The sequence below is a fragment of the Capsicum annuum genome, chromosome 3, assembly GCF_002878395.1.
Source record: "Capsicum annuum cultivar UCD-10X-F1 chromosome 3, UCD10Xv1.1, whole genome shotgun sequence".
Taxonomy (NCBI): Eukaryota; Viridiplantae; Streptophyta; class Magnoliopsida; order Solanales; family Solanaceae; genus Capsicum; species Capsicum annuum.
In genome coordinates, this window is record NC_061113.1 from 229762054 (window position 1) to 229778803 (window position 16750).

The 16750-nt window shown below is 32.3% G+C and overlaps 1 protein-coding gene across 1 annotated transcript; it reads left to right on the forward strand.

Annotated features, from left to right (window-relative positions):
• The first annotated feature begins 11147 nt into the window (after positions 1-11147).
• Positions 11148-16008, forward strand: LOC107863138 (probable pectinesterase/pectinesterase inhibitor 61). Its single transcript, XM_016708939.2, has 3 exons — positions 11148-12437; positions 13233-13369; positions 15018-16008. Exons 1-3 carry the CDS (start codon positions 11509-11511, stop codon positions 15713-15715), a joined length of 1764 nt encoding a protein of 587 aa, XP_016564425.1. The 5' UTR covers positions 11148-11508; the 3' UTR covers positions 15716-16008.
• The last annotated feature ends 742 nt before the right edge of the window (positions 16009-16750 follow it).

A 16750-nucleotide genomic window follows, 5' to 3' on the forward strand; every position in this document is an offset into this window, starting at 1 on the left:
GTTGGTGGATATGTTTGTTTTTAGAATGTAAAGTTATTTTCTTCATGTTGAAAAGAATAGTTAATATTTATTGTTTTGCCATTTCACTTTATTCTTTTGATTATTTTGGATAAAGTTTAGATCTTTGCTTGAAAAACATACTCATGTCTTATTTAAACTCATTGTTGGTGAATATGTTTGTTTTTAGCATATAAAGTTATTTTCTTTATGTTGAAAAGAATAGTTAATATTGATTGTTTCACCTTTTTACTTTATGCTTTGATTATTATAGATAAAGTTTCAATCGTTGCTTAAAAGTTATACTTATGCTTTGTTTAAACTCATTGTTGGTGGATATATTTTTTTTAGCATGTGAAGTTATTTTCTTCATGTTGAAAAGAAAAGTTAATATTGATTGTTTTGCCTTTTGACCTTATTCTTTGATTATTTTGTATAAAGTTTAGATCTTTTCTTGAAAAACATACTCATATGTTGTTTAAACTTATTGTTGGTAGATATGTTTGTTTTAGCATGTAAAGTTGTTTCTTTTATGTTGGAAAAATAGTTATTATTGTTTGTTTTGCCTTAATAAAACTAGTAATTAGTTAAGTCAAAAATTTGTCATTTGTTTGCTAATTATTTTAACGGTTTCAAAATCCTCATATAAGAGATGAAGTGCTAGCTTTATTTTCCATCCAAGATGTTTATTCTTCTTTTGTTTGCATGTTGTCTTGTCAGAATGATGAGAAAGTTTGGACTTTTTTGGATAAATAGAATCATTTGGATATTTTTGACTCATGCATAGTATGATTGTTGAACGATATTTCACTTTTAGAAATGTTAAACTTTATTCTTATTTTCGTACTCCGGATTGTTATATGTGCTCTTTGTGTGTGTAAAGACTTGATTCATTTCTCTCTTTTATTCATAATATCAAAAGAGAATCAACGTTGTCTTAGAAATATAAATCATAGGTCGTTACACGTTTTTTCATAAAATGTTGGTTCTAATTTAGATATATGAATTTTCGTTAATGTCGCCTTTATTGAAATTTAAAGATTCTCTTTCTTGAAAAGTTAACTTTTATTTTCTTTTGTTATATGGATTAGTGTTTATGTTTGTTCAATTTTAGAAGTCATGAGTATTTTTCCTGTTGCCTCATCCCTTACTTTCGCAAGCTTACGCTGTTTGTTTCTCGCATTAATTCATTGAATATGACCTTCTTCCTTTTACCTTTATTCATTCTTAATATGAACATAAATACTGAGGCATGCCAGTGGATGTCTTTGTTTTGCATTTTATCTATTGACTCTCACTCTTGTTATACATGTGCAAGTGTGCATATCATTGTAATTCAAAAATCGATTCTTGATATTTTCTTTTGCTTTGAAATATGTCACTTTTATGCCTTGAACGTATATTAATTTCTTTATCTTTTATTTTCATGCAAAAAATGTCTCGAGTTCAAATGAGCTCCTCTCCTCTTGCATTTCATAATGGGCCAATGAGGTCCACCTCTTCGAGTCAAGTTCGAAGTTTAAACCCAAGATCAACTATATGGCGTGTGGGTGCCAAAAGATAGACGAAGAAGGAAAATGAGTCAAAATCCATTGATGAGATCACTAAGAGACTTGACAAGACTCAATTTTTATTATTGTCTTCTTTTTATTTATTCATTTAGTCGTTTATTGATTCATTCATTTGTGCCTCGAAGCTAAAGTTGTATTTTAATACAGGTAAGGCGGATTTTGAGCGTCAAAGGTTCGAAAACTAACTTAGGACAGGTTGTGGGTCAAAAGTCCAATTAAATTAGGACTGGGTCTATTGATTTGGGCCCAATGGCCTAAGTCTTTTATTTTCTCCCCTTTCCCTTTTACATGTTTTGTTATTAATTTGTTCAGACTTAGTTAAAATTCCTACTAAGTCGTCTAAATCTATTTTACACAAGTCTTTTCCTAAAATCAATTACTTTTCAACAATCAATCTTTCTTTTTGAAGTTAGTCAAAAAATATTTTCAAACAGTCCGGATAACCGCAAGTTAGCGGATATTCTTGGTGCCTTAACAACCTTCCAAGAGTATTAATAGGAAGCGTTTACTCAGAATCTTCAAACTTAAATGATTTTTTTTTATTGTTTTGGATCGTTTAAGTAACTTTCAAAGGTTTCTTAATTCCTTTTAAAAATAAATTAAGTGGCGACTCTTAAAAGTCAAAATTTTCGTAAAACACCTAACATATTTCATAGCTGCTTATAGTCTCTCTCTTATGTTAGAAAAACTAACATATATCCTCCATCTTCTTTGAGGAATCCATCTTTGTGCATCATGGTATATTTATTAATTGTATACCGCACATCAAAGCTATTAGATGGAATAGTTGGTTCTGACCTTGAACCAATTGAGAGGGATGAAATAATCATAATTTATTGGTCTAATGCATACAAATGCTATTGTATGCAACATATCATATTTCAGACCAACACATGAAACTTTGTTCTCATTTGCAATGGTTTTAAATATTTATCTTATTCAATGCTAAACCATCATCATCAAGATGAATTGTTTTGATTACACAATCTGAAATTTATGCTCTTAACTCAATTTTATTGAATAAGCAACTTTATGAATGTCAAGATGCAGGTTGGCAATAAATGTACATATGATCATATTATTTCGGTGAATCTTAACAGAGCACATGATGGGTGAACGAACCCTTATTCACTTTTTATATTTTTCAGATTTTAAGGGATCCAATCCCAAAATTAGTTGGTCCAACCAGCTTGTCATGAGAACAAGAAACATAAACAATTCTTGAAAAATCTTTTAGTTCTTTGATCAACATATGTTTAATACTTAATATGCACATATTCGGAATGTAGCAATCGTTCATGTCAATTTATGAACTTTTATACTAGTAAACACCAAGTTTACCATGACATGTGTCTCTTTGCTTTAGTAAATTTCAGATTTACTATTAAATGAATAAATTTTTGAATTTACTACTCCAAAAGTAGATTTCAGAATAACCCTTCTCGGTTATTCCGCCTCTTTCAGAGGTGAGTTATGATACCATCATAATCAAGTGCACATTTGCATTAATAAGCTTCTCATTCTCCAGGAATAAAATATAATCATGTCTTAAGCCTATCAAATTCTGATAGTGTAATGCCCCAAAATCTGATCTCGAGACGTCACACGGTGCTCAAGACTACGAGTAGCCTTAAGCTAACCCTATCTGCCTTCTACTAGATCTGAGTCTCATAATAATGGGAATATAGACATAAAAGTCATACTAAATGTGAAAATTAATCTGAAATAACTAAGAATAATCTGAATATAATTTCTGAAAACCAAATACTATAAGTCTGAATCAAATCTAGCAGTCTGACAAGCCTCTACTACTAATATCTAGAGAGTCACTGGGACAAACCCCCAGCTGACTCGAACTGTCTGAAAGAATATTGAATCATCTAAACTGATAAGTTGAAAATAAACTGAATGACTAAGTCTCCGATCTATGAGGACTCACCAACTGTCGGATGAAGATGGAGATGCTCGAAAATCATTCACGCTGCTAAAATTGAGCACCTGAACCTACATTATGAGACAATGTATCACATAGACGTATATGTGGATTAGTACTTTGAGGATGTACGGAGTATATAAGGGTGAATGCATAAGTAAAACATAATCTCAACATTTATATCAATTTGCAAAAGAATGCATGCTAAATGTAAATGACTCACATAAGCTGGAATATCTGAAAGCTGAAAATCATAATTCATGAATAGTAAATCGTACTTTATAAATCTAGTGAGTCATACCATTTAGTTCTAGAAGTTGTACTAGTGATCTGTCTATAAATCATGCTGCCTAATTGTAGAAAGGACTCACTTTTATATCTGAGATCTAAAAGTTGAAGTTTGTAGCTAATATCTTTCTGTAAAGCATAATCTAAATAAAGTTGTGAGCCTTTACACTTGGTTTTCTAAAAGCTTTTCTTTACTAGTAGAGAATTCTCTTAAAAATTGTTCTCCAAGGGAAACATACTTTATCTGAAGAAAATTATTTTGGAAACTGTTCCGTAAGTCCTTACTGATAGGGAGGTTTTCTAACCGACATAAACCATGTGAGCTAACATGGAGTCCAATGTTTTGCTCCCCTGTGGAAAAAAACTCATGATGGGGAGAGGTGTCATACTCTTGCCAAGGAGTATAACCTGAGCTAAGTGATCACATCTGTAATTGTCACTCGTATTGGAATGAGAATAATCTCATAATTTGTACCTACATTGGCTACGTAGTTCTGTGGAAGATAGGACACGCTAATCCCACACTTTTCACTCGGTGCTAAATACTACTCTCTTTAAATCTGTATACTCATTCTGTTGGAAATCCACTTTAAAATCTAGTATAATGGTTTATTACGAAACCAATTATGCTTTTATCTGAGTTGTTCTGTAATTAAAGCTAATCTGAATTTTGTAATCTATAATGAATAAGTAAAGTGGATTCCAAATCTTATTTGAGGATCAAAAGATCAAAACTTTACTGAAAATCTGTAATTAATCTGATCATAAGATGCTTTAAGCATCATCTTTTTTGAAATATCAACATAAAAATGTGGGCTTAATAATTTTGATTTAACATGCCACCGCAACGCGCCACTATCGCGATGGCTCACTGGAAACTGACAACTGGGAACTGGAAGTTCAACGCGACATGGAGCTATCGCGGTACTTTATGGAAATGTCATTTAGGCCTTCATCGCGACACGGTACCTTCGCGTTGGCCTATTTGAAATGGACAACTGAGAAATTGGACCTCTCCGCGATGCGAGCTTATCGCGGAGGTCCATTGAAAATTGACAAATGAAAATTTAACCTTCACCGCGACGCGGTGATTGCTCAGGTGACACACTGCATTACTAAAAATGCCATTATTCCTCAACCGAGTATCGGATTGGGCGAAATTGATATCGATGGAAAGTTTGTTCAATTATCTACACAATGGAAAGTCAAAATCTGAAAAATTTTACATGTAACAAAAATTATTCATTTTTTAAGCTAACCCTTGACATTCTAGGAGCGAAATTAAGCTAGGAAAAGTACGGGGTATTACAGATAGCTTATAGCCTCTTTTAAGATATTGCTAATTTAGGAGCAGATCAAGGCATACATATGGTTGTAGAGAAATTTTCTCAAACATATATTATAATCATAATAAGCGTGTGAAAATATTATCACTTTTGATAATTATTAACATATTGTCCCTCTACGTTTATATTCGTACGTTGAATCACTTGTCTTCTTTTAGACATATTAAGCATTGCTACCACATTCATTTCAGGGAATGAAACATATTCAATAAAACATGTTTCTTTCATGACTTTTCACAAAAGACACATTGTTTTGCCTTAGCCATCATTATATCAACAATATGGTGCATTGAGATTCAAACTCGATGTCTTATCCATATAAAGGCGTCTTAGGCCACAAATCGATGGGGTTTGAACAAAAAATCTTATTTTCATAGTGTATGCATTCATATCGTGCTTTTGGGAGGATGACCATCTTCATGTAGTCAAATATTTCTTTTAGGCTATTCCATAAAACAGGTGGATCTTTAGTAGTAAGGTGTTCAATTTTTAAAATTTCGTCAAGATGATGACGCAAGAAAATCATAACCTTAGCACGATTTTGATTAGATGATCTGTTTTCTTTCTTTATGAAGTCTGCAAGACTCATAGCATCTAAGTGGATTTCAGCATCCAACACCCATTAGAAGTAGTTCTTGCTCGAGGCAACGAACTCAAGTTTTGTAAAATTATTAGTCATATGAAAAGAAATAAAATAATACCTTAGCCTTCAAATTTAAGACAACAGAGTCTCATGCTGATAACGTTTTATAAAATAACAAATAATAAAGAAGAAGAATACAGAGAATGTAGAGTAATTCTTATTTTTCTTGAGAATGAGAGATCATAAAATTGACTAAAAGACAGATACTTCAAATTCTGATAGATATGAACTAGATCTTGATAGATCTTATCTATATTTTTTATAGACATTCGCTATAATGGAAATACATTTATAACAGTAAAATTTTTGTAAATTTATGAAATTATCTTTTTTAGATGTAACCAAAAAAATAAAATAAAGAATTATCTTTAAAATTAGGTAGGATCAATAAAGACAAAAAATAGTTGTGTCGTTATATAGTTACTAAATAAGAAAAAAGTGATATTTCTTTTGGAACGAATCCAAAAGAAAAATATATCACGTAAAATGTAACTAATAGCGTGTAAAATAATGTTTGGCTGAATATGGAATATCATATAATATTATATTAGTTCAACATTTTAACTTATAAATATTAATATTATAGAAGGAAGTTAGAAGAAAAGATTAGCATATCAATATATAGTTGAAAAGTTAATTTGAAAGGAAATATAGTAAATTTGAAAAGTGTTGACTAATAGATTTGTTGTAAGCCCCTAGGCAGTGGCAGTTTGGCAAATTGAGTGGTAGATCGTTGAGTTATAAATCTTCTTTCAGTTTTGTAATTCTCTATTTGGTGATTAATAAAATGTTGGCTATAAAAAAAAAAAACAAATCTCCTAGAGGCTTCTCAAACTATGAATATAATTAGACATTTTAAACAAAATCTCCTGAAAATTCACCTTTTATTTTACAAGAGCAAGGTACGATTGGGAAAACTATCTATCTAAAGAAAAAAGGTGTGGAAAGCTTTTGCGATGAAGGAAACACATCAACCTTTGCCTCAATAATTTTTGTGCACAAGTAAGTTGATTATCCAACGAATTACGAATTACGAATTAGATATAGTTCTATTCTAAATTAATTATTATTTATTACATTTCAATCAAATATTATCAAATTAAAATTTTTCATGGACATAACCGTGTCGCCGACCAGTTGAACCTTTTTCACTTTAATTTTGCATCTTTTCCCTATCTCGGTTTAATGTTTGCTCTAAGAAAAGCATTTCATCAGTAATTAGTGGGTTCTTTCTTTTCTATCAAAAGAGAGAATGAACTTTTGGAAACTTTAAAACAGAACATGGGTACACATGATCTTTAATAGCAGGAAGGTTTATTTCATTCAAAGACTCAAACTCAAAATCTCTAATAAAAAATAAAAGAATTTTATTCATCTCATCACACCTTAAAGTCGAGCACTTGCCGTGGGTACACACAATTGCCACAAAGAGCAAGGCGGAGCAAAGTAGGCCGAAGGAGTTCATCAGAGCATCAGTTGATAAAAAATTACATTGTTGATACATGATTAATATTATTTTATAAATATAGTAAATGTTGAAATCTCTTTAATTTCTTTGAGTGTTTATTTCTTTATATTTTAAAATTCCTTAGTGAAAATTTGGGTTTAAGTAACCACCAAAAAGCCACCTTTTGACGTAACAACATCTGAATTATGCAAGAGATTGGGTAAAAGTATGGGAAATCATATGCTTAAAGTTTGGGATCAAAAAATTATAAGGCCAAATCCATCGGTGGTCCTCTAAACTTGGCATGATCTTTTACTTAGGTGTCTCAAGTGAACGATTTTCATTTTTGGCACCTCAAGTAGATATAAGTGTATCATTTTGACACTTTTCGCTGACATGGCAAAGAAAGTGCATTACACTCTCTATAGGCGCGTGAATGAGGAAATTTAGACGATTTTTAATTTTTTTTCGTCTTCTTCTTCTTCTCAATTACTCCAACCATTTTTCATACTTTTTCACCATTTTTTCACCTTTGCATCAACCTTAAACTCAAATAAGTTCTTCAAATCTCTCAATAGTTGTAGTTCCTCTCTCCCAACACTATTATTTCTTAATTTTTTTATTAAAAAAAAAATCATCTTTTCAGCATAAAAGAAAAAAAATTATAGACTCAAGAATCATCTTGAAAATTATTTTTTTGATCATCAATGGCGAATTCATTGACAATTAGTGTTGGTCATTCATGACGAATTCATTGAAAATTATTTTTGTTGAAAATTATTCACCGACGCCTCCATGATGATTTATTGTTCAGACCCCAATTTATGGGTATGTTGGTTGTTGCAGTGATGAATTATTGCATTGTTGTATTTTGAACAAAGCAAAAGAGAAAAGCAATGAAATTTTGCTATTGCAATCACAATTTCTTATGACCATTAGTGTTATTGAAGAAAATTTAAAGACATTTTTAGAGATGAAAATTGAAGAAGATCAAGGAGGGGGGACGGGGGGAGGGGGCTGCGTTGCTGCAGCAGTAGTTTGTGGGGAAGGGGTTGCTGCAGCAACCTTGGGGTGGAGGTTGGGTGGCAGCAATCTTGTAGTGGTGGTGGGGTGGGGGTGGTGGGGTGGGGGTACTTGGAGAAGATGATGGTTGGGGGAGTTATTTATTTATTTATTGATTCGTATTTAAAATTAAAATTAATTATTTAAAAATTAATTTTTTAAATTATAATTTATTTAAAATTATTATTTTAACAAGAACACCACATGTTGTTTTTTAATTGATGGTATGCCATGTCAACAAATGTGTATATTACACACTTTGTAAAATCAGTTGATTGTAAAAAGTGTCAAAATAACACAATTAATAGTTGGTTGAGGACTTAAAAAATAACATCGTCCACTTGAGGTGCCAAAGTGAAAGATCGTGCCAAATTCAAGGGGTTGGCGATAGATTTGGCCTTATAAAGAATCTCATGCCCACTGTGTATACTAGCCAAATCCTACCCCACCCCCTCCCCCTTCAGCCAGGGAAAATAGTAGTATATACTAACTATGAAGTACGTGGAGGAGGACCAACAAACAGTTTAAGGAATTGTGCAAAGAAAGAATTGAATTAAACAGATGAAACGTATTATTCGGCGACTTTGTAGCCCATACAGACATATTACTATCTTTCAGGGCTACAACTTTCTTGTCAAACATTGAATTTTTTAAAAATAATTAATTTACAATGATTTTTAATCAAAGACGATCTCCCTGTTTTGTCCAACTATTTTGTTGTTGTTTATTCCCCATCCGATAGCTCATAGGGTTAAAATTTATCCACACCCGATATATACATCAAGTCAATATGTGCAATGCTATGTGTTTGAATTTATAATTCGTATTGCCTAATCCTGATTAATTAACATGTATTTTACTTCATTTAATCACTTAACCATGATAAATTATATTAATTTGATATATACACCGGGTGCGAATAAGTTTTATCATCTCATAGTGCATGTATTCAATTTTTTATGAGAAAAAAACAAGTTACAGGTAAAACTGAAATTTAGAGAGAGAAGAGAACATATTCGTTTTTGTTAATTACGCTCGTTTTTTTTATTTCTTTAAAAAAAGGTGACAGAAGAAAATTGCGTAGTCCTAATAAACATATGTTGTTTTCTCTACAATAAGTGTAGCAGTATTTACATGGCAAAAAGGAAACTTAGGCAGTTAAAATTAGTCAATGCCATACAAGATTCTCTCCCTTAATAATTGACGAATAAATAGCCGTTTAACAACAACAACAGATTCAGTATATTCTCACAAAGTGATATAAATAGCTGTTTAAAATAAGAATAAAAAGATGGTACAGCATGGAAATACAGAATGAGGTGGGGATTATTTTGTTTTTGAGCAAGCTGGTGGTTGTTGTATAGATACAATTAAATATTTAGTCATCATACAATATTAAGATTTACGTATAAACATAAGATTTACGTAAATATATGTTTATTTATATAACTGCTTTTGTAGTACTAGTAGTAGTACTTTACAAGAGACATAGTAGGCAATCAGAAAAAAGAGAGGCTAAAGAGGAAACTAGCACTTCATCTCGTTTATTTGTCGTGCTTATTAGAAATAATTAATCCAAAATTATAATTATTTTAAAAATTTAAGACATAAATACTTAGTACTTCATTAGTTTTTACTCTTACATAACAGTTTCCTTTTCCTTTGAATCGCAATAAATATAGAGAAACATTACTATAATAAAAAAATTAGTAATTAAATTAAATAATAATAATAATAACACTAATAAACTAATTTAATCATATTATTTATTTATATTTTAGTAATCAAGATACAAAAAAAATATACTAACAAATAAAAATGAAGCAGAGGTATTACTAAGCTATAATAGTAGGGGCAGGTCAAAAAGATTTCCATTGGAAATATCATGAGTACTGTATATATGAGTGGATCCCAACTCCTTGAAGGAATGAATACTGAACTTGGCATTCTAAAGAAAGAAAACAAAAACGTAGGATTTCGTGGGAAGAATCTGATAAATTATTGTACTTTGTCAAAGTATATTTTATTTTGACACTCCCAGTTACTTTGTACTGGCCAGCCGAAATCTATAAAATTTGTACAGAAAATAATTAATCGCAGGGAATTTTTTATCAAGTGTTTTGATTACACAATTGACAGTAATCATATGAAGTTTCTTTTATCTCATAGAAAATTGAATCGAAATCTTATACTTTTAGGTCGACAAACTTTAGAAGCTCAAACAACTAATCACAAACTAGAGTAAATTATTTATCGCTTCGCTCTTACTTTCTAGTCCAGTGCTGAAAGGGTTAACGAATACTTTTAAATGCCTTATTCTCAACTAGCGCAATACTTTTAAATGCCTTTGTTCTCAAATCATTCTTAAGATTAAAGTTGGCATGGGTATTACCTAATAATAAATACATACAAAAAGTAATACAATCTTAACTGTATTTGGTCCCACTTCCCAATCCTCAAAAGTTAATAGTATAAACTAGCGCTAAAAGTCCATTACCAATTATTAAACCTTCTAAATCAAACTAACGTGGGTAAGGGGAAAAAAATCAACTAACGTGATCTATGGGTTAGTTAACCCAAAAGATTTCTAATAAACTAACTAAAATCCACCACAAATACTTTTTCGTCAGAAAAGCAGAACAAAATAGTACTACCAACTTACTATTCGTTATTCCTAGTGCTAGTCTGATCTATGAATAGACAAAGAATAATGGACTTTTCCAACTTTAATTAATGATAAAGAAATCTCATTCATCTCGTTATGTAGTCCAAAATTCTTCTGCTCACTAGCGATGGGCATAGCACAACACTCAGAACGTCTTGACTGAAACTCGGTATATACTAGTGTATAACTCATGTATATAATAATTAATATAACAATGGAGCTCTTTTGAATATTTGATATCTGTCATACCATGCTCACTCCTACTCATTATTGTGACTTTGCTCCATTCACCAATTAATCACTACATAATCACAGAGTCACAAACTAATAAGTCGAAGCCAGCTAACTCTCTTCTCCCTTAAGACATCGACCTCACACCAACCACTAAAAATCCTTCTTCTTAATTTACCATAACTCACTCTTCCACCGCCCAATATATACTCACTATATTCTTGCATTCTCCCTCACACTCTTCCACTCAATAACTTCACTTGTCCCATTTTTCATTCAACAATTACATAATCTTTCTAAAACTAGTTAGTACTAATTCATAAAAATGGGCTATGGCCGTCTAGGAAAACCCGACCCAGGAGAAACCTCCGGCAGGGTCATGATTCCCAATCCAAATCCCAAACCCCGCTGCTCTAAGATCAAATTCCTTGTAAGTTTTGCTACTGTACTTCTACTTGCCGCTGCAATTTCAGTTGCAGTTTTGGTCGGTGTGAAGCATAAGGCTGGAAACAGAATAGATAAACCAAGTCAAGCTATGGCGCATACCTGTAGTCGCACACTGTATCCATCTCTCTGTCTGAATTCTCTGATCAATTTCCCTGGCGCTAACTCTGCGTCCGACAATGATCTCGTTCACATTTCCGTCAATTTAACACTCCAGCGCTTCGATAAAGCGCTTTACGTTGCTTCCGATATCAACAACCTGCAAATGAACACTCAAACACGATCAGCTTACGACGATTGTCTCGAATTATTGGAGGAATCAATAGACCTTTTATCACAATCATTAACCTCTGTTTTCCCCGGGGATAGCAATTCTCCGACGGGATCGACAAATGACGTGATGACGTGGCTAAGCGCGGCGTTGACAAATCAGGACACGTGTACTGACGGCTTCGCTGATGTTACTGGGAATGTGAAGGATCATATGTCGGAGAACCTTAAGGACTTATCTGAATTAGTGAGTAATGCTCTCGCCATTTATGCTGCTGCAAATGGCGACGACGACTTCTCTGGAATTCCGATACAGAATCGACGGCGGAGATTGATGCATTTTGAAAAATATCATGATGAATTTCCGAAATGGATGTCACGGAGGGACAGAAAATTGATGAATAAATCAGTGTCGGCGATTCAAGCTGATATTATTGTGGCCAAGGACGGTACTGGAACGGTGAAGACGATAGCAGAGGCAATTAAAAAGGTGCCAGAAAAGAGTAATAAACGGACTATAATTTACGTCAAGGCAGGAAGGTAAAATTCAAATTACTCACCCGAATATAAGCTTCAAATTTTATAAAAATAGAAAATATTCTATAATTACATAAAAATATACTTCCTCCGTTAAAAAAAAAAGAAAAAAAAAATGACCTCTATTCACGTGATTCAAAAATTATATTTAAAAATTATACTTAAAATAATTTTAATTTATAATCATAAAATTCAAAAATAATCTTTACTTTTCTAAATTTCATGCAAGTCAAATTAGATTTTTTTTTTTAACAAAAGAAGTACTAATACTTCCTTCCTTTTAGTTTCGGCCTACTTTTCCTTCATTATGCTGCAAAAAAAGACCCTTTTTTAATTTATTTAATTTTAACATTCATTTGACAAATTTAAAATTATTAAATTAAAGTATATTTTAATTTAAAATTATAAAATATAAAAAATTATTTCCTTTTAAACGTTATCAAGTCTAAAAATTAAAATAAAAAAATAATTCATATTATATATAAAAAAATTGACCAAAAGCAATTAATTGACTTGCAAAGTTTCAATTATTACCGCGTAAATTGAGCGGAAGGAGTTTTTTTTTTTTTTTTTTTTTTTGATCGGGTACAAAGTTGTTGGAAAAGTGAAACTTTTTGATTCACTTTTTGGTAACGTATCTGATGCCCTTTTCAATCTATTTTTTATTTCACATATACGTGGCACACTCAAAAGTAATCTTTCCTTCAATTCTTTATCGTAGTGATTAAGCAATTTGACTTGGTATTGTTTATCATTTTATTATAGTAAAAGTATTTTACAATAATAAATGAATGACAGGTATGAAGAAAATAATTTGAAGGTAGGGAGGAAGAAAATGAACGTGATGTTCATAGGGGATGGGAAGGGGAAGACGGTGATTACAGGAGGAAAAAGTATATCCCAGCACCTAACAACTTTTCATACTGCCTCCTTTGGTAAAATTCTCACTCTTCGATACTTCATCAAATTTATTTCACTTATCATATTTTTCTCCGTATTCTGAATGTTTTTTAAAAGTAATTATGTGCATTAAAGTTTTTCGTTGTGTGGTTATTGAAGAAAAGCCAAATCACAAATATCTATTTTTTTTTGTCACATTCATAATTATTAAGTAAAAATAAAATAAAAATTATTTCTTTCATTTTAATTTGTTTATCGTACTTTTCTTTTAGTTCGTTTAAAAAACAAGTTTGTTTTCAGTTTTTGGTAACTTTATAATTTTAAATTTTCACGTAAGATATTGTTTAAGAGTCAAGAGTAAAGAACATTTTGATATATTTTATGTATCTTTAGTTAAGATCATAAGATTTAATTTATTTTTTTTTGTTAAATTTTATGTATAATCAAAACCAAATAAAAAAATATTGAAATAAAGAGAGTAATAATTAATTACTATATCTTAACTTTGTAAAATTATTATTATCATGCAACTACTAAAAATCACAAAATATAATAACAATATGCTCCTTCCGTTTCATAATAAATAAATTGTTGGATTTTGGCACACATATTAAGAAAAAAACATTAAAGACATAAATTTAACACAATTTTTTATTTTTACCCCAAAAAAAAAAAAGTTGACCTTGTAATACCTTTTCAAAAGTTAATTGGTTATCAAATCATAAGGACAAATTTGAAAAAAATTTAATGATTCACTTATTTTGAAACATCAATAAATACCCCAACAATTCAGTTATTCTGAAACGGAGAAAGTACTTAATAAAATATTACGAGTAAAATTTTTTTAAAAAATGAGTATCCATAAATATTGCCTCTATCTTTTCGAGTCAAAGAGGAATATAGTATCTTATCTTTATTTTTGGTGTCACATGAAATTAAATTTGGAAAGAGTGGGCATGGAGAATACTGGCTGGCGGCGTCTAAGCAGAGCATGTGGTAGAAAATGCTCGTGCATGGGATGTCATTGAATTCTTATTACCAAATCCTAATTAAGTTCTCCTAGCTTTAGCCCTTTGCACTTCTTCTGTCTTTTATTTATGTGGCCCACCTCACCCAAAAAAGTATTCCTGATTTACATGTTATGAGTTGGGATTTGTGATTTGGAATTTTACATGCTCCATCAAGTTTATTGCATTCAAAACCTATTCAGATAGCGATATGACCTAACTAATTTTGGTGGCCACAATTTAAAGATGGAATATAGCTATTGTAGGAGCAGGTGAGCTCATGACTCATTGTCCATGTCCTTTGATTCGTCAATTAAGTTCGCATTTGTGTTTAACTTGGTTATTTTGCAAGTACACTTCTAACATCTACCATAGAGATGGTATGTTTGGTGGTGACATGGGAGCTAAAATATAGGAAATAGAGCGATGAGGTTTCTCTCGCGCCATAGTGGGCTACTAGTGAGAGGCTTGGACGACGGGATATTAGCTCAGTGATACAGCACGCCTTTGATAATGCGTGGTGGTGCTTGGGCTGTGAGGGCACCCTGGAGTTATCCTATACTTGGAAAAAGTAGTAGAAAATGGAACAAATACCATGTTATGTTATAGGAGTTAATTATTACTATACAAAAATGCTCCTAGTATTTAATTAATTGAATTAATTGTGATTATGCAGCTGCAACTGGAGCTGGTTTTATTGCCAGGGATATGACATTTGAAAACTATGCTGGACCAAACGACCACCAAGCAGTAGCCCTTCGTATCGGAGGTGATCATGCCGTGGTCTTCCGCTGCAATATTATTGGATACCAAGACACACTCTACGTACACTCACAGCGCCAATTCTATCGCGAGTGTGATATCTATGGGACAGTGGATTTCATTTTCGGCAATGCAGCAGTAGTCATCCAAAACTGCAACATCTATGCTCGAAAGCCCATGGCCAATCAAAAGAACACCATCACTGCCCAAAACAGGAAAGACCCTAACCAAAACACTGGCATTTCAATCCATGCTTGCAAAATCTTGGCTACGTCTGACCTCGAGGCATCCAAAGGAAGCTTCCCTACATATCTAGGCCGACCATGGAAGATGTACTCTCGAACAGTATACATGTTATCTAACATGGGTGATCACATACACCCGCAAGGTTGGCTTGAGTGGAATGGTAATTTCGCGCTGAACACATTGTATTATGGCGAGTACATGAACTTTGGGCCAGGAGCAGCCTTAGGGAAGCGCGTTACTTGGCCAGGGTATCGGGTGATCAAGTCGGTGGAGGAGGCCAGCAAGTTCACGGTGTCAAAGTTTATTTATGGATCATCTTGGTTGCCTTCAACAGGGGTGTCTTTCTTGGCAGGGCTAAGTACTTAAAGGAAGGTCTAAATATCAAACACCTATTCCGGGATGGAGATTAATGGTTTTTACAGTTGGTATATAAATAAGTGTGTCCATTATTATTTAATTCCAAAGTGCAAATAACTTATAAGCCGTTAAGTTGCAATTTGCTCTATTGGTGAACCGACTAATTAAAGAGCAAGCCTGCAACATTCTATAGATACGTCTTCATTGAATGATCATAAGTGTTGTAATTTCGTTTTTGTTGTAATTAGAACATACTAGCAAAAAGCTATTGGTTCAATTGAAAAAGTTCCAGTTTTACTTTACGAATTAGATTCAATTGATTGAGTTTCAAATTGATGGCAACTTTTGTGGATGTGTCTCCTTTAATAAAATGCAAGGCTTCCATTCCTTTAGTTATTTTTTTAACCCGTGAAAACGCGTAGATGCTTTGAACTGTTAAAAACACATTGATGTCTCGGGGATTAAATAGTTTGTGAAACTTTCCCGAAGGGGCTTCAGCAAGCACCGAAGAAAAATCATATGCACTTGGACTAGTGCAGAAAGTTAAGCTAGCTAGCTAGAAGCTTAGTGAAAAGGGTCTCCTATTATAGAACTTTCGATCAAATCTTTTTTCTTTACCTTTAAATTGTACATAGATAGGAATGTGATACCGACAGAAGAACAAAACCAAACTTATGGTGTTAGTGCTCTGGCTTTTCTGAAATTTAAAGTAAAACATGTAAGAATGTCAAGGGCCTAACTTTTTTGGGTCCAAAGGCATAGAATAAAGGCAGAGTTGGAGAAATTGATTCGTTTGTTAACTTAGGGAAGGAAGGAAATTGATAAAATGACAGCTATAGTCTCTGAAATAAATGCTTAAATAATGGACACCCCTGTCTACTTTTGTAGACCTTACCTTAGCTGCGAAGCTAAATTAACTGCCTATAAATTAGCATGGCAAATCTCACACAATTTGACCTGCAAGATGAGTGAATCTCACACAATTTGCCACGTAAAACGTGTGTATCTACGTGATCAACTTTACGATAGTTTAAGTGAAATCAA